This window comes from Myxine glutinosa, chromosome 1 (genome assembly GCF_964187855.1).
Source record: "Myxine glutinosa chromosome 1, kmMyxGlut1.1, whole genome shotgun sequence".
NCBI classification, from domain to species: domain Eukaryota; kingdom Metazoa; phylum Chordata; class Myxini; order Myxiniformes; family Myxinidae; genus Myxine; species Myxine glutinosa.
In genome coordinates this window covers 75,321,120-75,347,985 of record NC_136261.1, presented here as the reverse complement: position 1 = coordinate 75,347,985, position 26,866 = coordinate 75,321,120, and the positions used below count along the sequence as shown (strand labels likewise).

Sequence of the window (26,866 nt, the reverse complement as noted above, 5' to 3'; positions counted from 1 at the left end):
GGTGAAATAAAAATCAAATGGAATAATATTTATGGGTAGCTCATGGTCATAAAGGTTTCCCCATATTGTCCTACACTAACGTCTTACATTACGTCTACATTATGGGTAGCTACCATATTACCATGGACACTGACTTTGAATACCCTGCAGCCTACATTTATCACTACTTCAAATACCTAAAATTAGAATCAGGTGCACCAGCTCAGGTGCAAATGATTAGAACATCGTTAGGGAGGATCTTGGAGGAACCTGTCTTATTTAAACCTCAGACATTTAGTTTGGTTTGCTCTTTGTTGTTGAAGTGTGCGGCGTCGCCATGCCTGGATCAAAAGAGCTCTCTGAGGCCTTCAGAAAGAAGGTTATAGATGCCTACGAGTCTGGGAAGGGATTTAAAAAGATCTCCAAACAATTTGAAATCAATCATTCGACTGTCCGGAAGATCATTTACAAGTGGAGAAGATTCCAAACAACTGCCAACTTGTTCAGGCCAGGCCGCCCCAGCAAGTTCAGCCCGAGAGCAGACCGCAAGATGCTGAAAGAAGTCTCGAAGAACCCCCAGAATGTCATCACGGGACCTTCAGGTAGCTCTTGCCACTGTTGATGTCAAAGTGCACGAGTCTACCATTAGAAAGAGGCTGCACAAATTTGATCTACATGGGAGGTGTGCCAGGAGGAAACCTTTGCTGTCCAGAAAGAACATCAGGGCAAGACTAAAGATTGCCATTGAACACCCAGGCAAAGACCAGCACTTCTGGAACAATGTGCTCTGGACAGATGAGTCTAAGGTAGAGCTATTTGGCTAGAGTAGCAGAAGACATGTTTGGTGAAAACCAAAGACAGCATTTGACCACAAGAACCTGATACCAACTGTAAATCATGGTGGTGGAAATATTATGGTTTGGTGCAGCTTTGCTGCATCAGGGCCTGGGCAGCTCACCATCATAGAATCCACTATGAATTATTCATTGTACCAGAGGGTGCTTGAGCATAATGTGAGGCCATCTGTCGGAAAGTTGAAGCTCAACCGAAGGTGGACCTTACAGCATGACAATGACCCTAAACATACCAGTAAATCCACCAAGGAATGGCTGAAAAGAAAGAAATGAAGGGTTCTGGAATGGCCAAGTCAAAGCCCGGATCTAAATCCCATCGAGATGTTGTGGGGGGATTTGAAACGAGCTGTTCATGCAAGAAACCCATCAAACATCACACAGCTGAAAGAATTCTGCATGGAGGAGTGGGCAAAAATTTGTCCCAGTCGATGTCAGAGATTATGAATATGAATGAATGATCGTTTTAAGGCCATTTTCCTCACTAGAGCGGGGGTTAGCATTGCGGGCCCCATGACAATCATGGTTCCCTGTTTGAGGCAATGTTTTTATGGCCGGGTGCCCTTCCTGACGCCAACCCTTGGTCGCCTCTTACGATGCGCAGAGATACGGTGTACCTATTCTAAATCGGGGTACACACCGTGATCATTCATCCCAGCAAGCTGGTACTCAATTTGCCGACCTCGGAAGGATGGCAGGCTGAGTCAACCCCCCTGGCGTTAATTCAGCGATCGACCGGGATTCGAACCCAGGATCCTAGGAACCCAAGCCGGCACCCTAACCGCTCAGCCAACACCAGGCCAGGATGTCAGAGACTGGTAGACAGTTATAAGAAACGCCTACTTGAGGTTGTTTCTGCCAAAGGGGGCAAGACCACCTATTAGAGCCAAGGGTGTACCTACTTTTTCCGCATGCAAAATTTGCATTCATGTTTATTTAAATTATACAATGGACTACAAAATGTAAATGTTTCATGATATTTGTTATCTTATATCACCTTTATCTATCAATATCGTTGAAATAAAGATCAAATAGCTGTATGTTGAAATATGTTGAAAAAGTCAAAACTTTACATGGGGTGTACTTACTTTTTCACATGACTGTATGTTATAAAACAGATGCGTCAGTCCCAAAACTACTCCCTCAGTTTTGGGGCTAGCCCTGCCAAATCTCCTGTGGAACGTTTTGGGGTCCCAGCGGGTGTTGTAAGGTAGATAGGAGGTTTCATAAATTCCTCAATACAATTATAATTTTGAGTTTCGATCCATACGAAGCTGCTCCTGATCCAGAAGTGAACACCTATTCACGGACATTCGCTGGTTTGATAATATCTCAATACAATTGTAATTTAGGGTTTTCACCCGAAGGACGCTGCTTTTATGAATCCTAAGGAGGATGGGAAGTTTCATAAATTTCTCAATACAATTATGACTGACTTTTGACCCGAACAAAGAGTTTTGTATCCGCCCTCTCGCCGGCAGATATGTCTGCATTGGTTATCATGTGAGAATGGCGTTTACCTTCGTTTACATCACGGGTGTTTGTAACATTGTATTTTGTTATATTAATGGAAAATATAGCTGCTGTTTGGAATGGAAATATAGAGAGATAGAGTTTAAAGGAAATGATATGATAGTTTCCACCCATGACATTCGTGGATTCGGAATTTACAGTTTCACCATTGACGGGATATAAAAACATTCAGTTGCAGTAAGTTTTTTGCCCAAATCCTTCATGAACCTGCTGTCAATGCATGATGCTTGACTGAAGGCTGCACAGGAATCTGGAATTTATTGGTTAAAGGTTCAACATTTGTCATTTCCAAATTGTCTGTTTGAAAGTGGCCTCCCACCTGTGCGTAGCACATATACCTCGCAAGTATAAACATAGGGGCAATACCCCTGGTGCTCACCTAGTAAAATAAACAGTATACTGCACTGACTAAGGCTATTTTAAACCAATTTCAATGGTTGCTTGAAGACAGGGCCGCATGTAGAATCATACTAACATAATCATAAGACTTTAAACAACGAAACACACCTATTTTGGGGGGAAACCCCCCTTCCCCAAACCCGATATACCTCCTAAGACCCCAATTTCTCTAATGCCTTGAACAAACATTGGTACATCATGGATGATTAAGGTTGTGGTGAAGTTTCATCGAAATTGCGTGTGTAGTTTCTGAGAAGAAAGCAAATACCTATTTTGGGGGGGGAACTCCCCCCCCCGTAGAACTCCAATGGTGCAGATTTTTTTTAATGCCGTGAACAAACTTTGGTACAGCATGGATGGTGAAGGTGGTGGTCAAGTTTCATCAAAATTGTGTGTGTCGTTTCAGAGAAGAAAGCAAATATCTATTTTGGGGGGTCAAACCTGGACCTATTTTGACACCCCGCAGACCCCCGTAGACTTTGATTTTCTTAGTGCCGTGAACAAACTTTGGTGCAGCATGGGTGGTGAAGGCTGTGGTCAAGTTTCGTCAAAATATTGCGTGCAGTATCAGAGAAGAGAGCAAATACCTATTTTGGGGGGTCAAACGTGGAGTCACTTTTACCCCCAGCAGACCTCTATAGACCCCGATTTTTTTAATGCAGTGAACAAACTTAATTGAGTTGCAACATACCAAATATCATTGTAGCCAAGTTTGGTCAGTGGAGAAGAAGAAGCGGTAATGAGAACTCAATGTTGCAGTTCCAACGATAGCATTTATTGTTCTACGATAGCAGGAACTATTTAGAAGGACACGAAAGGAACACACAAAATTATATATAGTAATACTTCTTGAAGCAATAGATAGGAGCACACAGAAGGAGCACACAAATAACAACTGCAGCCACCATGACAGTAGAAACAACAACTATGTGTTACAAACGATCCATTTTTCAATTGTTTCACTTCATTTTACATCCTCATTGAGATTCACAGATAGACATGCAATATGTTTGTGAAGTACAACATGCCATATTTTGATTAAACCATCAGCGAAGGACGGGTCAGCACACCTAGTGTTAATTAATTTAGATCGGGATTAATTGTTATTAAATTTTAATTGGACCAGAGAGCTCATGGAGAAGCTTGCATGTGTGGAGTACTTCATGCGGTATGTATAGGACAATAACAGTCACACCATGAAGGACTCTTGGAATCATGAACTGCTGATGGTTATGCAAAAGTTATTCATCCAAGAACAACCAGGAAGTGCATTAGGACACTCCTTGGAAAATAAATAAATTCCACATCTGGTCTTTTTCTAAAAATTCCTATCTCAAAAATGAAGGAAAAAAAAGAGAAAAAGAGAAAGCCTGTTCAGCTGTTCACTGATTTATTTTCGATCCAACGTTGTTGGCCGCAGTCACTGTTCCCATCAGAGCCTCTTGTTCGCGATGCAGAGAACCGAAGTTCAAATCCCATGTGCCATATATGAATGTGTAATTCATGGGAAAGTGGACTGACATCTACGAATGATTTTGCCCTGCACATGATATGTGGACAAGCATCTCTAAGAGCCAATTTATCACTGTAAAAGTAAGTAAATAAATAAAGTTATTCCACCCTGGAAGGATGGCGAGTTGGAGCAGATGAGGCAAATTGGTGAGGATGAAGCCTACCAGACTAAGTGGTGAAACAGAGTGTCTGTACTGAGTCTGGGAGGTCAGTGGTTCGAATCCTGGCCGAATCCTAGCAAAGACTTTTTAAAACGACGTGCTGCTTCCTTGCCTCATGCTCAGCACTTAATGCTAACTCAACTGGGTGATTTTGAGCTTTCCCCGACTGATCTTGGCCATCGATGGGATGGTCCGATGAAGTTGAAAATTTGCACATGTATCGATCAATTTGCACACGCATTCATAATGTATTAATTTGTCTAATTATTGCCTAATTCTATTGTTCTAAAATTATTCAGTATGTATGTCTTTGACAACATGCTAAAACACTCAGTAAAAATTAGAGGCCAATTAATTTACACCATCAGTGTCCTAAAGCATGCACCATTTATTCACATGTTTTTGTTGTACTTAAACATGTGCAAAAATTGCATTTTTTCAGGAATTTTTTTTCGGACTAATTGCCACGTGACACCTGAACGGTAAGTCCAAATTTGGACGTACAGTCTCGTGAAAAAGTAAGTACACCCCATGTAAAGTTTTGACTTTTTCAACATATTTCAACATACAGCTATTTGATCTTCATTTCAAAAATATTGATAGATAAAGTTGATATAATAAAACAAATATCATGAAACATTTACATTTTCTAGTCCATTGTATAATTTAAATAAACATAAATGCAAATTTCGCATGTGGAAAAAGTAAGTACACCCCTACATTTATCACTACTTCAAATACCTAAAATTAGAATCAGGTGCACCAGCTCAGGTGCAAATGATTAGAACATCGTTAGAGAGGATCTTGGAGGAACCTGTCTTATCTAAACCTCAGACATTTAGTTTGGTTTGCTCTTTGTTGTTGAAGTATGCAGCGTCACCATGCCTAGATCAAAAGAGCTCTCTGAGGCCTTCAGAACGAAGGTTAGAGATGCCTACGAGTCTGGGAAGGGATTTAAAAAGATCTCCAAACAATTTGAAATCGATCATTCGACTGTCCGGAAGATCATCCACAAGTGGAGAAGATTCCAAACAACTGCCAACTTGTTCAGGCCAGGCCGCCCCAGCAAGTTCAGCCCGAGAGCAGACCCCAAGATGCTGAAAGAAGTCTCTAAGAACCCCAGAATGTCATCACGGGACCTACAGGTAGCTCTTGCCACTGTTGATGTCAAAGTGCACGAGTCTACCATTAGAAAGAGGCTGCACAAATTTGATCTACATGGGAGGTGTGTCAGGAGGAAACCTTTGCTGTCCAGAAAGAACATCAGGGCAAGACTAAAGTTTGCCAATGAACACCGAGGCAAAGACCAGCACTTCTGGAACAATGTGCTCTGGACAGATGAGTCAAAGGTAGAGCTATTTGGCCACAGTACCAGAAGACATGTTTGGTGAAAACCAAAGACAGCATTTGACCACAAGAACCTGATACCAACTGTAAAGCATGGTGGTGGAAATATTATGGTTTGGGGCAGCTTTGCTGCATCAGGGCCTGGGCAGCTCACCATCATAGAATCCACTATGAATTCTTCATTGTACCAGAGGGTGCTTGAGGATAATGTGAGGCCATCTGTCGGAAAGTTGAAGCTCAACCGAAGGTGGACCTTGCAACATGACAATGACCCTAAACATACCAGTAAATCCACCAAGGAATGGCTGAAAAGAAAGAAATGGAGGGTTCTGGAATGGCCAAGTCAAAGCCCGGATCTAAATCCCATTGAGATGTTGTGGGGGGATTTGAAACGAGCTGTGCATGCAAGAAACCCTTCAAACATCGCACAGCTGAAAGAATTCTACATGGAGGAGTGGGCAAAAATTTCTCCCAGTCCATGTCAGAGACTGGTAGACAGTTATAAGAAATGCCTACTTGAGGCTGTTTCTGCCAAAGGGGGCAATACCACCTATTAGAGCCAAGGGTGTACTTACTTTTTCCACATGCGAAATTTGCATTTATGTTTATTTAAATTATACAATGGACTACAAAATGTAAATGTTTCATGGTATTTGTTACATTATATTGTAGCGGCTACCGCTGGGTTTTCACAATCGCCTTGCACCTATCAAGGACGCGGAGCGATCACCATGCCGGGCTCATCCAGGACGCCCGGGCAGGCTCGCCCTCAACTTGCCAGGCCGCAGCCAGGACGCTGGGCCACGCCCCCTCTCGCCTTTCCTGGGCAAACGCTCCGGGATAATATGTATATATATTGCTGCCCGATAAACGGGCTTTTCAGAGTGCCTGAGTGTTTGGTTTGATTAAAGCAACTCGGATGAATTCCAGCTTTTTGTCGCGTCCATTCTTCCGATCGACGTGGGAGCCCCAGCTCCTTCATTGGTGACCTACCGACATGGACACGGCAGTCGCCCTTAAACTGCCTACCTTCTGGGAGGCTCACGCGGCGGTTTGGTTCGCACAGGCGGATTCCCTGTTCGCCCTGCGAGGCATCACGGCCGACGACACCCGCTTCCACCATGTGGTAGCAGCGCTCGGTTCGGCCACCGCAGCCCGCGCCCTGAGCCTCCTCGAGAGCCCGCCAGCCGCTGACAAATACGGCGCGATTAAGAAGCTTCTCCTCGACGCTTTCGCCCTCCCATCGGCGGAACGCGCACGGCGCCTGCTCGACCTGCCCGAGCTCGGCGACACGCGCCCTTCCGAGCGAATGGACTACATGCTTTCACTGCTCGGCGAGCACTCTCCGGCATTCCTGTTCCGGGAGCTGTTCCTCCGTCAGCTGCCTAACCCGGTACGCCTCGCCCTGGCAAGCACGATGATCACAGATCCCCGGGCCCTTGCCAGAGAAGCCGACAAGATCTCCGCCGCAGGACAGCGCATCGCAGCGGCAACATGGGACCCACCGCCGTCCGACGCAACACCCATGGCGCCCGAGCACCCGGCACGGTCGACGACCGAACTGCCGACGCAATTGGCGGCCGCTACACCGAGCCGACCACCTCCAGCACGACGACCGGGGCCTCCACCTGACCAAGCGTGGTGTTACTATCATGCCAGGTTCGGACAGAAGGCCCGGACATGCTGACCCCCGTGCACCTTCGGCAGGCCGGGAAACGGCCGGGCCGGCGTTCATTACCAGCCATGAGCGCCGGCCACACAGGCAACTTACTGTTCATCACGGATAAAGCGTCCGGACGGCGCTTCCTGTGCGACACCGGTGCCCAACTGAGCGTCATACCCGCCTCTGACCAGGACAGGCAATCCGCGGTTTGCGGCCCCCTCCTTGGTTGCGGCCAACGGATCGACCATCCGCACCTTTGGCCCGCGCAACGTCACCCTCTGCTTCGGCGGCCAACGCTTTGCTTGGACGTTTGTAACCGCAAACGTGCCCATGGCTCTGCTAGGCGCCGACTTCCTCTGCGCACACGGACTGCTGGTGGACGTCCAACGGCGTCGTTTAATCAACGCCGAAACCTTCAGCTCCCTGGTATGCACATTGAGCAGCTCCGCGCCGACCGAGCTGGCATGCGCCGTCCCGGCGGCGAACGAGTTTGCTGGCCTGCTCACGGAGTTCCCGGCCCTCACGCGGCCGACGTTTTCGGCCGTCGCAGTACGGCATGGGATCGAGCACCACATACCAACCACGGGCCCGCCGGTCTACGCCAGGGCCCGCCGCCTCGACCCAGCCAAGCTCGCCGTGGCGAAGGCCGAATTCGACGCGTTGGAGCACCTCGGCATCGTGCGGCGCTCCGATAGCGCGTGGGCCTCGCCACTGCACATCGTGCCAAAGCCGGGGGGTGGATGGCGCCCGTGTGGCGACTACCGCCGTCTCAATGACGCTACCACCCCCGACAGGTACCCGATCCCGCATATCCAAGACTTCTCCGCCCGTCTGGCGGGACGGGTAATTTTTTCGAAAATTGATCTCATACGGGGATATCACCAGGTACCTGTCAGGGCGGCCGACGTCCCTAAAACGGCAGTCATCACGCCGTTCGGCTTATTCGAATTCTTGCGGATGCCGTTTGGTCTCAAGAACGCGGCTCAGGCGTTCCAGCGCTTGATGGACGGCGTGCTGCGTGACCTGCCGTTCCTTTTCGTTTACCTGGACGACATCCTCGTCGCCAGCACGTCCCGGGTCGAGCACCTCCTCCACCTCCGAACACTGTTCGGGCGCCTCAGCGAGCACGGCCTCATCGTCAACCCGGCCAAATGCCACTTCGGCACGACGGCCGTTGATTTTTTGGGCCACCACATCACCAAGAACGGGGCCGTGCCGCTGCCAACCAAGGTCGAGGCCATCACCACGTTCCCGCGTCCCCGCACCATAAAGGCCCTGCAGGAATTCCTGGGAATGGTGAATTTTTATCACCGCTTCGTGCCCCGCGCTGCTCAACTCATGCGGCCCCTCTACGAAGCCCTCCGGGGCAAGCCGGCCAAGCACGACATCGCCTGGTCCGCAGCAATGGATGCGGCCTTCCAAAGCTCAAAGCGGGCCCTCGCCGACGCAACACTGCTCGCTCACCCGGTGCTCAACGCTCCCATCGCCCTCACCACGGATGCCTCCGACTACGCGGTGGGCGCCGTACATGAGCAATGGGTGAACGGGGTTTGGCAGCCACTCGCTTTTTTCAGCCGGCAGCTCCGGCCGAACGAGCTCAAATACAGCACGTTTGACCGGGAGCTCCTCGGTCTACACCTGGCCGTCCGCCATTTCCGCCACCTCCTGGAGGGCCGACCTTTCACGGCGTTCGTCGACCACAAGCCGTTGGTTTACGCCATGGCCAAGGTCACGGAGCCGTGGTCGGTCCGCCAACAGCGCCACCTCTCCGCCGTGTCGGAGTTTACCACGGACATCCGGCACGTCGCCGGCAAAAACAACGCCGTGGCCGACTGTCTTTCCCAGGCCAGCGCGAACGCGGTCCACCTGGGCATGGACTTTGCGCTTATGGCGGCGGACCAAACCACCGACACCACGGTGTAAGCCCTCCGGGCGGCGGACACGGGCCTCCGCCTGGCCGACATCCCCTTCGCGGACACTGTCCTGCTCTGCGACGTCTCCCAAGGCCAGCCTCGCCCCATCGTGCCCGTCACCTGGCAACGCCGCATCTTCGCCTCCCTCCAGGGCCTTTCCCACCCGGGCCGGAAAGCTTCCCAGAAGCTGGTGTCGGCGCGATTCGTCTGGCACGGCCTTCGTCGGGACGTCCGCGATTGGACCAGCACCTGCACGGCCTGCCAACGGGCCAAGGTCCACCGACACACCCAGGCCCCGCTGGCACCTTTCACCGTGCCCGAACGACGTTTCGACCACGTCAACGTGGATCTGGTGGGCCCCCTCCCCCCGTCACGGGGGTTCACACACCTGCTCACCATGGTGGACAGGACCACCAGGTGGCCGGAGGCCGTTCCCCTCATCTCCACCACCACCGCCGACGTGGCGCAGGCTTTCATCGCCACCTGGGTCGCCCGCTTCGGCGCACCGGCGGACATCTCGTCAGACCGCGGACCACAGTTCACCTCCGAGCTGTGGGGCGCGGTCACCCGCAACCTGGGGGTCAAGCTCCACCGTACTACGGCCTACCACCCCCAAGCAAACGGGTTGTGCGAGCGATTCCACCGCTCCATGAAGGCCGCGCTCATGGCCGGCCTTCAAGACGGCGGTTGGGCCGACCGGCTGCCGTGGGTCCTTTTGGGCCTCGGCACGGCCCCCAAGGAGGACCTCCAGGCATCCACTGCCGAGCTTGTCTATGGCCAGGCGCTACGCGTCCCGGGCGAATTCGTGCCCGACGCTACCAGTCCCTGGTCCGCAGCTCACCAGCGCTCGGACCTCCAGGAGGCCGCCCGACGGTTTGCCCCCGTGCCAACATCCCACCACGGTGACCCCCAGTCCTACGTCCCCCCAGCACTTCGCACAGCGGAGTATGTTTTTGTGCGTCACGACACACATCGGGGGCCACTCCGGCCGCCGTATGACGGGCCCTTCCGGGTGCTGCGACGGGACGACAAGTCGTTCGTCATCGACATCGGCGGCAGGTCGGACCGGATTGCGGTGGACCGCCTCAAGCCGGCGCACGTGGACGTCGACCACCCACCACGGGTGGCCCTTCCGCCGCGGCGAGGCCGCCCCCCGTCCACGGTGCCCCCCACTCGACCGCCCACCACCACACCGGACCCCCTCCCACGACCCGCCAGGGGTAGCTTCGGCCGGGTCATCAGGACCCCCCTCAAATTGACCCTGCCGGTGCAAGTCGATTCTGGGGGGACGTGTGTAGCGGCTACCGCTGGGTTTTCACAATCGCCTTGCACCCATCAAGGACGCGGAGCGATCACCATGCCGGGCTCGTCCAGGACGCCCGGGCAGGCTCGCCCTCAACTTGCCAGGCCGCAGCCAGGACGCTGGGCCACGCCCCCTCTCGCCTTTCCTGGGCAAACGCTCCGGGATAATATGTATATATATTGCTGCCCGATAAACGGGCTTTTCAGAGTGCCTGAGTGTTTGGTTTGATTAAAGCAACTCGGATGAATTCCAGCTTTTTGTCGCGTCCATTCTTCCGATCGACGTGGGAGCCCCAGCTCCTTCAATATCACCTTTATCTATCAATATTGTTGAAATGAAGATCAAATAGCTGCATGTTGAAATATGTTGAAAAAGTCAAAACTTTACATGGGGTGTACTTACTTTTTCACGTGACTGTATGTGGTATCAAAATGTGTGTAAGACGATAGATAAACTAGAACAGCACTTGCTAGAGTGCATACCTCCTCCTGGCTCAATAATTTACGTTTTGTATCCCACTAATAGGCCGGATCTGAATTTTGACCTGAACCAATATCGAATTGGCTTGTTCTACTCACCTAACCACCTCATTCACCAAGTTTTGTCATAATCCATCCACAAATTTTTGAAATATCATGCTATATATCATTTTTGGCCACATCTCTGAATGGTGAAGAATCACTTGAAAAAATAAAAAAAGATATCATCCGGATCCGGATTCATATCTTCAACAAAAGTTGAATGAATTCGTCCATGTCACACAGCCAACCTGTCCACCAAGTTTCAGCCGTATCCATCATAACATTTTAAGATACTATGCTGTATATTGGTTTTAGTACTCAATGGTGAAGAATCACTTAAAAATTCAACGATTTGGATCTGCATTTTCACCAAAATCGAATAGTTTAGTCCTTGTCACATACCCAAACTGTCCACCAATTTTCCTCCAAATCCGTCCAAAACTTTTTAAGATATCTAGATCACAGACAAACAAACTGACAGACAAATAAACTGATAGACAAACAAGCAAGCAGACAAACAAACAGACAGGGGTGAAAACATAACCTCCATCCACCTTTGGAGGTGGAGGTAAAAAGTCATGAGTGGAGAATTCGAAATCCCCAGCGGGTGCGAAAAATTACAAGAAATATCGAGGGAGTGAATCCTAGCCCTCCTTCCCTCCCCCAGTGCAGTTAGGGTTAAATAGGATAGAGGAGGACAAACGACCATAAATTGGTAACCATTTCGCAAGCTTGATGGGACTAACTAATAGATGGGACGATGGGACTAATTCCTCCTACGTTGAAGTTCCTTGTAAGGGAATTTATATTATTGTCCGCCGTCGCACCGCGGAGCGAAAGGGGGACTATGGTTTTCCCCTCCGTCCGTGTGTCCGTCCGTCCGTGCGTGCGTGCGGGCGTGCATGCGTACATAAGCGAAGGACCGCATTCGAATTTGGTGTGTGGGTGCAACCCACGTCAAAATCCAAGATGGCCGCCGCCATGTATGTCTGAACCTTGTGAGCGGAACATCTTGAAAAATAAGTGAAGTACCAACTTCTAATCTGGTGTGTGGGTGTGTAGGCATAAGGAAGAACGCTATTGAAAATTGGGTCGCCACGTCAAAATCCAAGATGGCCACCACCATATATATGTCTGAACCTTGTGAGCGGAATATCTTGAAAAATAAGCGAAGTACAAACTTCTAATCTGGTGTGTGGGTGTATCTACGCATAAGGGAGAACGCTGTTGAAAATTGGGTCGCCACGTCAAAATCCAAGATGGCCACCACCATATATATGTCTGAACCTTGTGAGCGAAATATCTTGAAAAATAAACGAACTACTAACTTCTAATCTGGTGTGTGGGTGTATCTTTGCTTAAGGGAGACCGCTATTGAAAATTGGATCGCCACGTCAAAATCCAAGATGGCCGCCTTGCGTCTTCCACTTTGTCAACTCGCATCACTTCACCGACGGGGGACCTAGGCGTAACGCTTATTATTATTAATATTATTATTATTATTATTATTATTATCATCATTATTACATGGAACATGTCAAAGCAATAATTTTTTGTGCTCTTTAATGACTGAGAGACCTTGAGCTCGTGATAACAATTATTGTAACCTGTCAGGTAGCCATTGTGCAACCAGTAAACCAAATATACTAATGTTGAACAATGACTAGCTTGGCCTGTCTGTCCTGCGAGTTCATACTATTTAAGCCTCTTATACCCCTCGCCAAAAGCTACAAATGAAGGTTCAAAAAGATGAATTACTTGGGTGTAGTGAATATCATTAAACCTCAACGGTTGTTGTTGTTTTAGGCCATTTTCCCTGCTTTGCAGAATAGAAATGTTTTTGGAGAGCACAGGAGTCTCCATAGTGGAGAGCAAGCAATGTGACCCGAATGTGACCTTTGTACTTTTACTTAAAGCACTCCAGTTATCCATTATGATTGATAGGATGGCCTGGACAAGATGTACACACACTTGCCTCTAAGCTGTCTAGCCTGGGTTTGAATTCCAAAACCAGCTACAAACTGTCAGCCTGGTGTTTCACACGCAGGGTGATTCATCAATGCTTTAAGTAAAAGGAGCGATTCACCAATTCATCATTGTGTACCGTCCCTGTGATGGTTGTTAAATGGGAATCCCATCTGTTGGCATTAGTTGGTGGATGGAAAAGATCCCATGGTGTCTTTTGCGAAGACTTGGTGAGCTATCGCCGGCACCAAGAACAAATTACAACTAAATTAAAAATTATGATTTTGACCGAAAGAAGTGTTTTGTACCCGCCCTTTCTCGCCAGAAGATTCGTCTGTATTGGTTATCATGTGAGAATGGCGTTTACCTTTGTTTACATCACGAGTGTTTGCAATATTGTATTTTGTTATACTAGGGCATGCCCGTACTATATCTATATCTAAAATTATATCCCCCCTCTATTTACATGAAATGGTTTGGTCCATGAAATGTTTTGGTCCATTCGCAACGCCAAAGCGAACGGCGAACGCTTTACATGAAATGGTTTGGTGCATGAAATGTTTTGGTCCATTCGCAACGCCAAAGCGAACGGCGAACGGCTTGCGAGTACAGTGACAATCCCCCCGGGGTTTTTATTAGTTTTAAAACATAGTTTAACGCCAACATAGCGCCAACATAGTTTGCAAACGTGAAATAAATGAATACGCTCTCAAATGTGCCATCCGAGGCAGAGTGTGTCCGCCACGTTCGGCACACGCGATAGCTCGCTGCTCTCTGATTGGTTGAATCGTTTTTTGGACATAGCTCGGTAAGTAATTGTCCGATTAATATGAAACCTTGAAAAGGCACATCCTCGGGTCCCCAGCAATATACCTGGCAAGTTTAAAGTATATCGGACCCGTGGTTGTCGAGAAACAGCGGTCACAGACAAACGTACAAACAAACACACAGAGATTAGTGGAATTATAGATAGATTAATGGAACGATGATGTTTGGAATGAAAATATAGAGATTGAGTTGAAAGGAAATGATGTGAGGGTTTCAACCCATGACATTCACAGCTTCAGAATTTGCAGTTTCACCATTGACTGGATATAGAAACATTCAGCGGTAGTAAGTTTTTTTTGCCCAGGTACTTCACGAACCTGCTGTCAATGCCTGATGTTCGACTGATGATGGCACAGGAATGTGGAATTTATTGGTTCATCGTTTGCCAATTGCCTGCCCTAACCTACAGATGGCATTGCATGAACGGCATAGCTATGCCCTCAGCCAAAGATGCTACCCCGCAGCCTTGTGCTGCATACGAAAAAAGAAGAAATTATCCATAATTGACAGCAGGTTTGATTTTACCCAATAATTTCGTTTGACAGTGTCATTTTTCACTGCAGTGGGGATTATGAAAGGTCATGTCTATGCGTTTACAGAAAAACTTGCATTCTCATCATGATGTTTATGTAGAGCGATGCATGGTATGCATGGTGATGTTGGTAAACTAACTTTTGGAATACTCTGTCCCAAGATGCCCAAATGTCAAAATGGATATCAATGTGAAATCCGCTTGAAAAGCAGGTGCCTTCTCAAAAGTGCACGCAATCCCTCATTCTACAGGCTCACCAATGAATATACAAAAATCTACAATCCAATCAATTATTATAACTGGAGAGTTCATAAAACACATTACCCCACACAGTGCTAAAGTATATACTTCAATCGAAATTTTAAAAAATGATCTTAACGTCGTTTTTTTTTTTTTTAATGGAAGTTTTGCGCTATTTAAGCTGTCTTATACACCACCTTATTTAAAATGCCCAAATACTACAAAACCAAAGGTTCTTGGATGTGACAAGAAGGCAATTTGTGTCATACAAGGTCCAATTATGAAATTAAATTTAAATAAAATAAAGATGGTAAAGTTCATATAAAAAAAAAATGCTGGAGTTTACCGCAGTTGACGCAGTGACTATTACGTCACCTTATTAAAATATTACATTCAATTTTTGTGCTTGTTGTTTGTGGCCTTTATGACGTCCTTAAAAACAGCAAATTTCCTGTTTGGAATGATTTTCCGTTTTTGTTTGACTCCCAGACAGGTATTATCTCACTCGTCTCTGCACATGTGCGATCAGAACTATTTTAGAGACAAAGTACTGATAAATGACAGGTTTGTTTTCCGATTCATATTCAAAATATAACATTAAATTTAAATTAAGTTGTTCCTCGATCATTAACTGACGATTGGAGATGGACGGACAAAGACGGACAGACATGAACCAATTGTTTAACTCTGCCTTTCGCTTTGCATGTGCGGGTAATACATGAAATAAAGTAAAATAAAACAAAGGACTCCAAGTGCAGAGAACAATATTAGAAAAACTATTTAAATTGACTGGGCTAGGGGGATGACAGAATTTGTACCTGTCCAGTGCAGTACTTGTGGGCATGGTGCGTCCATAACCCCGGATGCCCACATGCTTAAAATATGGGATGCAGAAAGCATTGGCGGCAATGACGGCAATGGAGTCGGATGGCGTCACAAAGAAGCCGTTCTCTCCCAAAATCATGCTTCGGTCCTGAGAAGCAATGCAAGTGAGAGAAACGGAGAAATAAACAGTATTTGTCAGGAATTTACATGGGCTAGTGCACATGACAGTTATTTTGCGCAAATTAGACAAATAATGACAAATGAAGGAAACGGTTGGCGGATTGAGTGAAAAAAAAGAAAAACAGAAAAGAAACAGCAAATACATAATGTATGATGACAACATGGACTGAAAGGCAACATAAGTCCTGAATACAAGACAAACACTGGGAGAGGGGGATGTTGGAGGTGGAACAGCAAGGTTGGAGATGTGATGGCCGCTGTCAGTACCAGGGTGAGAATACTATATATGAACTTGGGAAGGGATGGGGTGTAGGTTTATGGACATGGGGTAATGGTCTGAGCACATTTGCAAAAGATTGAGAAGGTTTGGGAAAAGGAGAGCAGGGGGTTGGAGAGGGAAAGTTGGATACCAGCGGTGGAAAAGTGACAGACAACTTTTGGGTTGTTAACGTGAGCAAAGAGACCACAGGGAATGGTGTTAAGTAAACAGGAATTACATTTGGTGTCGGAAAGTCACGCTGCTGGATAAGGGAGGTTTGTGATGGCGCCGTTTTTATCAGGATTAGCTTGATGGACGTTGCAAGAGGACATGCCAAAGCAATTCTCGAGGAAGGAGGGGTTTTTTTCAACAGCCTATGTCCACAAACTTCGACTCAGACATTCATGTGCACCAAACGAATCAAAGTTTCTCTGATTATTTATATGCTCAACCTTTCGGAGCAGCAGTGGGCGCAGCTCTTGAGTGGATATGTGTTAGCCAGGGGCAAACTGTACCCAGCGGTGAAATTGCCAGGTGATATGCCCAAGAGACACTACACGGCTATATATATCTTCTCTCAGTACAGGATATCTCCCTCGCCTTCTATTTTTGTGTTATCTCCATGTGGTCCGTCCTGCATGCCGCTTGCATCTGCCCTGCATAGTTGGCACTCGACCGGCTAATACACGTCTGTGAGTCAGCCCGTGGAACTCTTGTCTGCCATTTCAGTGACACTGCATCCACTAGTCTCACATATATAGCCTGTTGTTGACAGTGGACAGAGAAAGAAAGTGATAGGTGAAGGAACCAAGGTACAAAGTGAATAAAAAGTAAACGATGGAAAAGAAGCACAGTTGGAGAGAGACAAAGGAAGACTTCTTTCATTTTGTACGACACTGAAACTTGAAACAGAGAAAGCTTCACTCTTGCACACTCTGTTTCTGTAATCAAGACACACACACACACACACACACACACACACACACACACACACACACACACACACACACACACACACACACTAACATCACGATGGCCCACTACTCAATAGAAGCAAGGTGCAATGGTGACATGGATTCACATCAACATGTGTGTGAGACAATGGAATCGACAGAATGAGTTTATTATCGATACAAGAGAATGAAACATAAAGACTCACTCCATCAGCATCAAAAGCAGCTCCAAATCCATACTCTCCTCCTTTCATGGCATTCACTAGTTCACTGGCATTGGTGAGATTGGGGTCTGGTGGTTGTCCGCCAAAGTCCTCCTGTGGAATGTAGTTGACTGCTGAGTTTGCAGGTGCACCCAGGTCTTCGCAAATAATTCGCTTCACGTATGGGCCCATTACTGTCAAAGGAAAAGGGTAAAACATGAAAATGAAAATTTGGTTGAATATGGAGTGTCAAAGAAATTCAAAAGTGTAAAAGTGGATTCCAGACCTTGACAAGCTGCTACTATCACGGTACTGAGCAATTACATCACTTCCTGTTTCCTGTTCTCACTTAATACAATTGACACACATATGGGTAAGTATGATGATGGTGAGGCAAAACCCACCCCCATGCATTGTGTCAATGCGGATCTTCAGATGGTTGGGACCAGAGAGCAGCTCTTTGATGGCTGCAAAGTCAAAGATGGTCCGCAACCTGCTGGCGTAGACCTCCACAGAATCGATCACCTCCACTAGATACATATAGTGAAAGACAAATATTGGAGACACAAGCGCTTCTGTATGAAATACTCAATGGATCCTTCATGCATTTGAGATTCTTTTCCAAATTTACGTCAAGTGATCAAACAAAAAGAAGAACATCAACTCGGTGAAAAAGCACTTCCACATCATCAATTCCCTGACGATTAAAGAGATTTCCCTTCTTATTGTCAAATAACAATACACATGTAAAGCTATACAATTTTTTTTTTTTACAAAAGTATGTTAATCAGATCATTCTCGACTACAAAACGTAGCAAGGTTTAAGATGTCCATGCAATGTGCTTACCTCTGAAAGGTTTGAACTTGTTCTCAAGGTCAAACTCTTGGCAGCCGAGCCGGTTTAGATCGACGTTCAGGTCAGGACAGATGGCGAACTCTTCGAGCTTGCGGCTGATCTGGTATATTTTTTCTGTGACTGCTTCAGGAGCTGGGCCTGTGATTTGTAACACGAGGAGGTCAGAAGATCCCACATCCATCCACATTAGGGCGATTGCAGCCATTATGTGAGTATTTCCAGGAAGGCCAAGCACATACTCTGAAGTCTGAAGAGGTGTTTATTCTAGTTGAGCTAAAAACATATGTTTTCAATTGTTTTGCCCCAAGAATGACAAAGATTTAAAAGGATGTCTAATTTAATAGATAGAGACATAAAATAGTTGTGTATAACCTAAAGCTTTCTTGAAATGTAAGTTTTGGAGAATTATCAATGAGTTGGTAAGAAGCAAGAACCATCAAAAGGAGCAGTTTGAGAGTATGGGGATAACATGAGTTGGTGAGTAGCTGCCACATTAAGCAAGGAGAATGTGGGAACAAAGGAGTAGAAGTATTTGGATTTGGGAAACAATAGAGTGGGTCAAATAATATATGCCTCCCATTTGGTCAAAGTGAGAGTAAATACACCTCAATGTTTGCCTTATCTATATACATATTTTCAAGTGTTTGTGTGGTGTTTGTGCGTTTGTACGTTATTCTTTCACGGCCAAACTGTAGCACATAGAGGCTCAAAATTTTGGGTGTAGGTACTTCAGAATCTGGGCAAGTTGGCCTTGACATCCGTTTTGAAGTCACCAAAGGCCGTTATAATGTGTATATTGGGATGTGGGGTCAGCGAGTGATGCCGCCTGTCCACAGGCAAAAGGTAGTCACATCCCGAAACCACCGCTGGGACAATCTCACTCAGCCGGGAAGTGCGGAGTATCCCCTGCTAGTTAAATTAAACACAATGCCATTCTTTGTCTTAATGCGGTACGTGTGTGTAGGTTCTGAGAGGTTCTGAGAAACCCTCACTAAATCTACGTGAGGTTCTCAAAATTGTGTGTGTAGGTTCTGAGAGGTTCTGAGAAACCCTCACTAAATCTACGTGAGGTTCTCAAAATTGTGTGTGTAGGTTCTGAGAGGTTCTGAGAAACCCTCACTAAATCTACGTGAGGTTCTCAAAATTGTGTGTGTAGGTTCTGAGAGGTTCTGAGAAACCCTCACTAAATCTACGTGACGTTCTCAAAATTGTGTGTGTAGGTTCTGAGAGGTTCTGAGAAACCCTCACTAAATCTATGTGAGGTTCTCAAAATTGTGTGTGTAGGTTCTGAGAGGTTCTGAGAAACCCTCACTAAATCTACGTGAGGTTCTCAAAATTGTGTGTGTAGGTTCTGAGAGGTTCTGAGAAACCCTCACTAAATCTACGTGAGGTTCTCAAAATTGTGTGTGTAGGTTCTGAGAGGTTCTGAGAAACCCTCACTAAATCTACGTGACGTTCTCAAAATTGTGTGTGTAGGTTCTGAGAAAAAAAGCAAATACCTATTTTGGGGGGGCAAGCCCCCCCCATAGACCACCTTAGATCCCGATTTTTTAAATGCCAGGAACAAAAGTTGGTACATCACGGGCGATGAAGGTTGTGGTGAAGTTTCATCGAAATCGTGTGTGTAGTTTCAGAGAAGAAAGCAAATTCCTATTTTGGGGGGTTCGACCAGCAAATATCTGGACCCACTTTGACTATTTTGGTAGACCCCTATAGACCCCGAATGATTTTAATGCCGTGAACAAACTTTAGTCACAACACAACAAATATCATTTGTGCCAAATTTGGTCGCAATCCCATTAGCGGTTTTGGAGAAGAAGTTTCAAGTGTTTACAGACGGACTTACGGATGACGGATGGACTGACGACGTGCCATCGCATAAGTTCGGCTGAACTTCGTTCCAGGTGAGCTAAAAAAAACTATTTAATGAGCCTGATAACTCACCACCATCCACCAATTCTCCTGCACTATTGCTCAATGTGCCCACACTTCTCTCAACTCTTTCTTTACCCCTTACATACGTAAATAATGCTTTGCTATTATGTTTAATATTCTTGGCCGTGTCCTTTTCATATTCCTTATGGGCTGCTGAGTTATTTTATTAACTAGCGTCTGTTTACTCCTATACTTATGTGCGTTAGACTCAAGGCACTTTCTGCTTCTACCATTACACCTCATTGGAATATACCTACTCTGCACCCTACACATTTGCTCCTTGAAGATTGCCCATTTCTCCAATGCAGACCACCCACTCATTAACTTTACCCAATCTAAAGCTCCCAAATCACTTCTCATACCCTCAAAGTTTGCCCTCCTAAAATCCAACAGCCTTGCACCACTATACCGAACTTCACATCGCAACAATAGTTGTGGTCACTTGGCCCAAGATGTTCTCCCACCTCCCCCTCCACCGTATTTGGGATCCATATTTAAAACAGGGGCCCAACACTGCACTCCTCCTGTTGGGCTTTTCTACAAACCGGGTAAAAAAGCAATCTTGGACAAGAGATAGAAAGTCCTCACACGCTCTGCCTGACTCTTGCAATCTCCATTCTCTATCCACACAGTATCATCACATTATACATTGAATACACTTATTATGATCAAGCAGGGATACCCACATACCCACAAACCAAAACGCATCCTCCCACACAACCTACTTCTGCAACCATTGGTTCGCATCCTTCGATTCACTACACAAATCTACACCAACTCCCACCATTGGTAGAATCCCTGAAAAATATCACTGCACACCCCAAATCCTTCAAATGTTTCCCCAAAAACTCATACCTCATCGATTCTTTAAAGGTTCTAAATAGACCTTCCCCACATCGTTATCACCAAAGACACCAGTGCAAATATTTCAGACCTGCAGCCTAACAAAACGTCATCCAACATTTCATCGATATCCCCTAACCTCACTCCCCTTGAACAACCCAAAACCCAAATGGGGAGTCCACACGTTCTATACCCTCGTCCCTGACGAACACGATCTCCCTGGCTGCCTTCTCTTTCCTCCCAACCTGATGCCCACACATATGCACCACCGCCCCCATAATCCGCACTACAATCCTTATGCACATTCACAGCACTCCTTCACGTCCTGCACCTCAGCCCCCTCAACACTGACTGTAACCCAAATGCCATCTCCCTTGTTTGAAACCCCGTAAACCAAAATACCCCTACTCACACACACTCACTACCTTACCTTCGCCCATAATATCACACACAGTCAATCACCCAACCCTCCGCACTCCCAACAACAGCAGCTTATTTCGCACTCCCATCACTGCCGGTACCCTCCGCATCCCCCATGCCACCCACACCCCCATCAATGCATGCACCTGTCATAGACACATCCGCCAAATTTGCCCTGTTAACGACATGCGACATGGCAGTAGCTACACAACTATAACAATCAATTGTTTGTTTGGACTTCATTTTACAAGTGCCAGTCCCATCCACTAAGGTTTGTCTTTAACTTGAAGTTATAAATCTGTCTTTTAGCATTGCCTAGCAACCGATTAGAATGTAAGCAAGAGTTTACTTTTCTAACTTTTGACATATTTACATTTAAAAAAAATACTATATCTGTATACTGTTAAATAAAGAGCTCATTCTGACCATGAATTATTGATTTACATGAATTATTTAGCTTCTTGCAGATTGCAAGCACAATCCACTTCATCAAATATATAAAGCTTCGAGGGGGTAGGGCGAGTGGGAATCTTGGAGGGTTGTATGACATATAAAATATATAAAAGGGGCGTAGTTGGAAGGACACGGGCTTGTAGGAGATACTGACATGGAGGGGTTTGACACCATGAAAAGAAGGTGAAGGGGATTTGATTGTCGTGAGCAGACAACCTCGTCAAACTGGACTCCTCAACATTCCCAAACTGGACTCCTCAACATTCCCAAACTGGACTCAACATTCCCAAACTGGACTCCTCAACATTCCCAAACTGGACTCCTCAACATTCCCAAACTGGACTCCTCAACATTCCCAAACTGGACTCAACATTCCCAAACTGGACTCAACATTCCCAAACTGGACTCCTCAACATTCCCAAACTGGACTCCTCAACATTCCCAAACTGGACTCCTCAACATTCCCAAACTGGACTCCTCAACATTCCCAAACTGGACTCCTCAACATTCCCAAACTGGACTCCTCAACATTCCCAAACTGGACTCCTCAACATTCCCAAACTGGACTCAACCTTCCCAAACTGGACTCCTCAACATTCCCAAACTGGACTCCTCAACATTCCCAAACTGGACTCAACATTCCCCAAACTGGACATATGGCGAAAGTGATCATGGGATGGGTGGAAATAATTATTTTTGAAGTCACAAAGGAAGGTGGTGCTATAGGTATGGGAGGAGGGAGTTGACGAACCAAGCATTTAGGTGAGAGACAGGTTTCCTCGTGAAGAAGAGGAATATATAGTGATGGAGAAGAACACATGGAGCGCTCATGACGGAGAAATAAGGAAAGTGAAGCATTTATTGTTGGTTTCATATTCTGCCTGTGGCTGCTGGTTGCATCATTTTGGAAGCACAGCTGTGATGCTGATGCAGTGCCCTCGTTATCAGTAAGCTGGTACTCATTTTGCCAACTTTGCATGGATGATAGGCTGAGTCAACCCATCTAGTGTTATTCCAATGGCATGACAGGGGCTCTAACTCAAGACTCTAAGATCTCCAGCTAGCCATCGTAACTGTTAAGCCGACACCAAGCTTAGTGAAGCGTTTTAAAATGTATTTAAAAGGTTTTAAAGGTAGAAAGAAGAAGAAGCGTTTAATTCAATCAAAATTCAGTTTGGAGATATAGAAAATGAAGAGATAAGGAATAACGTACAGGAAATACAGGCAGAAGGTGCTTGCAAACTGCAACACAGAGAGAATTCTCCAATGGTCTTGTGTCGCCCGTTAAGGGGACCGAGTATATATTGGTGGGCATGCTTGCAGACTGCAAGCAGATACTGGGGTGCGTTCTATGTGAAATCCATCAATTAATCATGAGCCATGCTCCTCACCGAGCTGCCACAGCAGTTTATATGGCTGGGGTTACAATCTTGGATGGGTCGCCAAGCAGACTCAGGAAGTCAGGGCAGGAATTTGGAATTTGGCTCTGGTGCCAGCTGTAGTTCGCCTGCTCTTCGCAGAGGCCACCATGGCATCTTTAACATCTACAAACTAACGCCAGCAGAAGGGATGTAAAAAGTCAGAATATTAAAATAAAACTACTGTTTACACTCTAATGTGTTGCTCGGAAATGCTAAGAGACAGTTAATGATTCTAAGTGGGACACAAACATTAAGGGGTGGAACTTGTAAACCAAAATCAAAAAGAAACCGATTGTGATATTCTTGTAGCCGTTTCCTACTTTGCATGTCGTTCACAGCCAATCCGAGTTATCGTGCAAGGTATCAACTTTCCTTTTTGATAAGTTGATTGAATTTAGCTTAGTAACAATGGTGTAATAGGCTGCTGGAGAGATAGTGATTCATTGTGTGCTCTGGGTTCGCTTCCTGACTTCACGATAAACACGATACAATATGTACAGGAGAAGAGTCATTTGGCACATTTTCAGTCGATGGTGTAATGAAGAAAACAAATGCCTGTTTACAATTGGTTTTGGCTAACACTAGACCACGTCAATTTTGACAAAAGGTAACGGGCGGCATATATGTTCACTAGAGGTATTTTGATGTGCTGAATCCAAATCAAGTGGATGCCAGAAACGATTTTGCGATTTTAACCCTCTAAATTAAAATTCAAAATGGCGGCCAGTTGCAATACAATCTATCTATAATTCCACTAATCTCTGTGTGTTTGTTTGTTTGTTTGTTTGTCTGTGACCGCTGTTTCTCGACAACCACGGGTCCGATATACTTTAAACTTGCCAGGTATATTGCTGGGGACCCGAGGATGTGCCTTTTCAAGGTTTCATATTAATCGGACAATTACTTACCGAGCTATGTCCAAAAAACGATTCAACCAATCAGAGAGCAGCGAGCTATCGCGTGTGCCGAACGTGGCGAACACACTCTGCCTCGGATGGCACATTTGAGAGCGTATTCATTTATTTCACGTTTGCAAACTATGTTGGCGCTATGTTGGCGTTAAACTATGTTTTAAAACTAATAAAAACCATTTCATGTAAATAGAGGGGGGGGGGGGGGGGGGGGGATTGTCACTGTACTCGCAAGCCGTTCGCCGTTCGCTTTGGCGTTGCGAATGGACCAAAACATTTCATGGACCAAACCATTTCATGTAAAGCGTTCGCCGTTCGCTTTGGCGTTGCGAATGGACCAAAACATTTCATGAACCAAACCATTTCATGTAAATAGAGGGGGGGATATAATTTTAGATATATATATAGTACGGGCATGCCCTAGACTATCTATAATTCCACTAATCTCTGTGTGTTTGTTTGTTTGTCTGTGACCGCTGTTTCTCGACAACCACGGGTCCGATATACTTTAAACTTGCCAGGTATATTGCTGGGGACCCGAGGATGTGCCTTTTCAAGGTTTCATATTAATCGGACAATTACTTACCGAGCTATGTCCAAAAAACGATTCAACCAATCAGAGAGCAGCGAGCTATCGCGTGTGCCGAACGTGGCGAACACACTCTGCCTCGGATGGCACATTTGAGAGCGTATTCATTTATTTCCCGTCGGCAAACTATGTTGGCGCTATGTTGGCGTTAAACGATGTTTTAAAACTAATTAAAACCCCGGGGGGATTGTCACTGTACTCGCAAGCCGTTCGCCGTTCGCTTTGGCGTTGCGAATGGACCAAAACATTTCATGGACCAAACCATTTCATGTAAAGCGTTCGCCGTTCGCTTTGGCGTTGCGAATGGACCAAAACATTTCATGACCCAAACCATTTCATGTAAATAGAGGGGGGGATATAATTTTAGATATAGATATAGTACGGGCATGCCCTAGTATACATAACTTACACACCGCAAGAGTTGTTTTGCTTACTACCAGAAGCCCTGTGTTGGTCATTTATTTGTAAAAGATTAAATATACCATAATATGCGCATTTGCACCATTTTTGGGTTACATTAACACTTCAGGTAGCACCCAAACTGGTGGAACTTAAGTGGTCCGTACCTGCGTACAAGAACATACTGACACCACATCTTGGGGGATTGCACACTGCCATTCAATTTTTCGGTGTCTTGAGTCACTTCATGCAGGACTGGGGTTATACGAGTTATGGACGGAAGGTAGTGTCATCGGGGAAAAAGATGCTCAGCAATCTATGACAGTTTTTTTTTTTGTTTGTTTGTTTGTTTTTGTATACTGAATCGAGGCTCGTGAAAGAGCTAACATTTATTTCACAAACAAATCAACAAGACAAACAAAATATATAAAAAGAGGGAGCGGAAGACAAGATGGGGAGGGAAGGGGAAGCACACAAGCATAACATTTGAGAGCAGAGAGATGTGTGGGAGGGAGAGGGCTTGGGGGGAGGAGGCGTGGGAAGGGGGGGGGGGGGTGGGAGAAGTATAAAACACAAGGACGCCAAGGACTTCCAGGACAGAAGTTGGTATTTCAAAAAAGTGGATTTGGGGTGAAATTAGCGGGGGTAGAAAAGATCAAGGTTTTGGATGGGGGAAGATAAGAGATGGTGGTGAACAGCTGTTTTAAAGACCTGGAGGGTGGAGTGGGATTGAAGAGAGTGAGGGAGTTTGTTCCAGAGGCGGGAGAAAAGAGGAATGAAGGAGTGAAGGTGAGCAGAGCATCTTGATTTTGGCAGTAAGAACAACGAATAAACGAATAAGAGCAGAGAAGGAAATATTTGTTTGCTTGTTTTTGTTTTTTTTTTTAGTTGAGATTTTAAACAAGGAAGTATGGGATGAAAGACTGGGACAACAACAGAGAACGAAAGTAATTGCAGCGCAATCGACGAACCGCTGAGAGAAAAACAAAGCCTCAAGGTCGGACACGGAAGCCTACTAGGCCTCAGAATACGTGACACGAATTAACCGACGATTTTGTATACAGGTATGACAAATTAACACCGAGAATCTTACTACGGACCCACTATAAGTACACTATAGATACAGTTTCGACAAAAACACAATTGTGAAAAAATTACTTAACTTCGAAAGCGTGAGCGCATGGACAGCTTCGAAAGAACGTGACCTCCAATCTTGCGCCATTCAAGACCATTCAAGGTTGTGCTCATGTTAGAAGAGCTCACAAACTCGCACTACGAGCTCGATGGCAGATACTGTTTCCCCACTTCTCTGGCTATCTGCAAAGCCTTTATCCTTATTTGAAAATAGAGATAAGTTTGTTTGACACGTACCCGCAATCTGATACAATTGCTAAACTGATTGAAAAATTGGCGACAAAAAACACATGGGATTATCAAAGAGTTTGGAGAAAAACTGAAGACAGAGAATCCAAATACCCAATTATGGTGGCATTACATTCAAATGGTTGGAGTCCTATTGCTCTTCATTTGAGCACCACGTGATCTTCACTTGTGCGCATTCGGACGTAAAAACTTTTACCGATATGACCATCTCAATAATACTTGGTGGGGCATGGTCGACCTTGCAGAAATGAATTGGCTCCCTTTTGAGGTTCAAAAGGAATGCAAAGATGGCAACTTTGTGGTCAAGGCTTCAGATCGACGTTTCAACCAGGAAGATGCAGATGACGGCACCGAGTGGTTAAATCATTAAATGTAACCAGAAAGAGGAGCAGGGCCTTAGTTGGTATTACAAGGATTGGCTCGACACTAAGAAGATATAATATCGTATGAGACCAAGACAATGCTGCGAGTCAGTTAGGACGAGGATGT

At 45.9% G+C, this 26,866-nt stretch overlaps 1 protein-coding gene across 2 annotated transcripts in view; it reads right to left on the bottom strand.

Moving 5' to 3' along the window:
• The window catches only part of LOC137425141 (phosphoglucomutase-like protein 5), a 111,595-nt gene that overhangs the window by 43,396 nt on the left and 41,333 nt on the right, over nt 1–26,866 (bottom strand). For both annotated transcript variants that reach the window (XM_068113275.2, XM_068113274.2), the window contains exons 3-6: nt 18,015–18,161; nt 17,572–17,697; nt 17,171–17,361; nt 15,566–15,720 (exon numbers count right to left, since the gene is read on the bottom strand). In XM_068113275.2, coding sequence (XP_067969376.1) covers nt 15,566–15,720; nt 17,171–17,361; nt 17,572–17,697; nt 18,015–18,161 — 619 coding nt within the window. The remainder of the gene's footprint in view (nt 1–15,565; nt 15,721–17,170; nt 17,362–17,571; nt 17,698–18,014; nt 18,162–26,866) is intronic.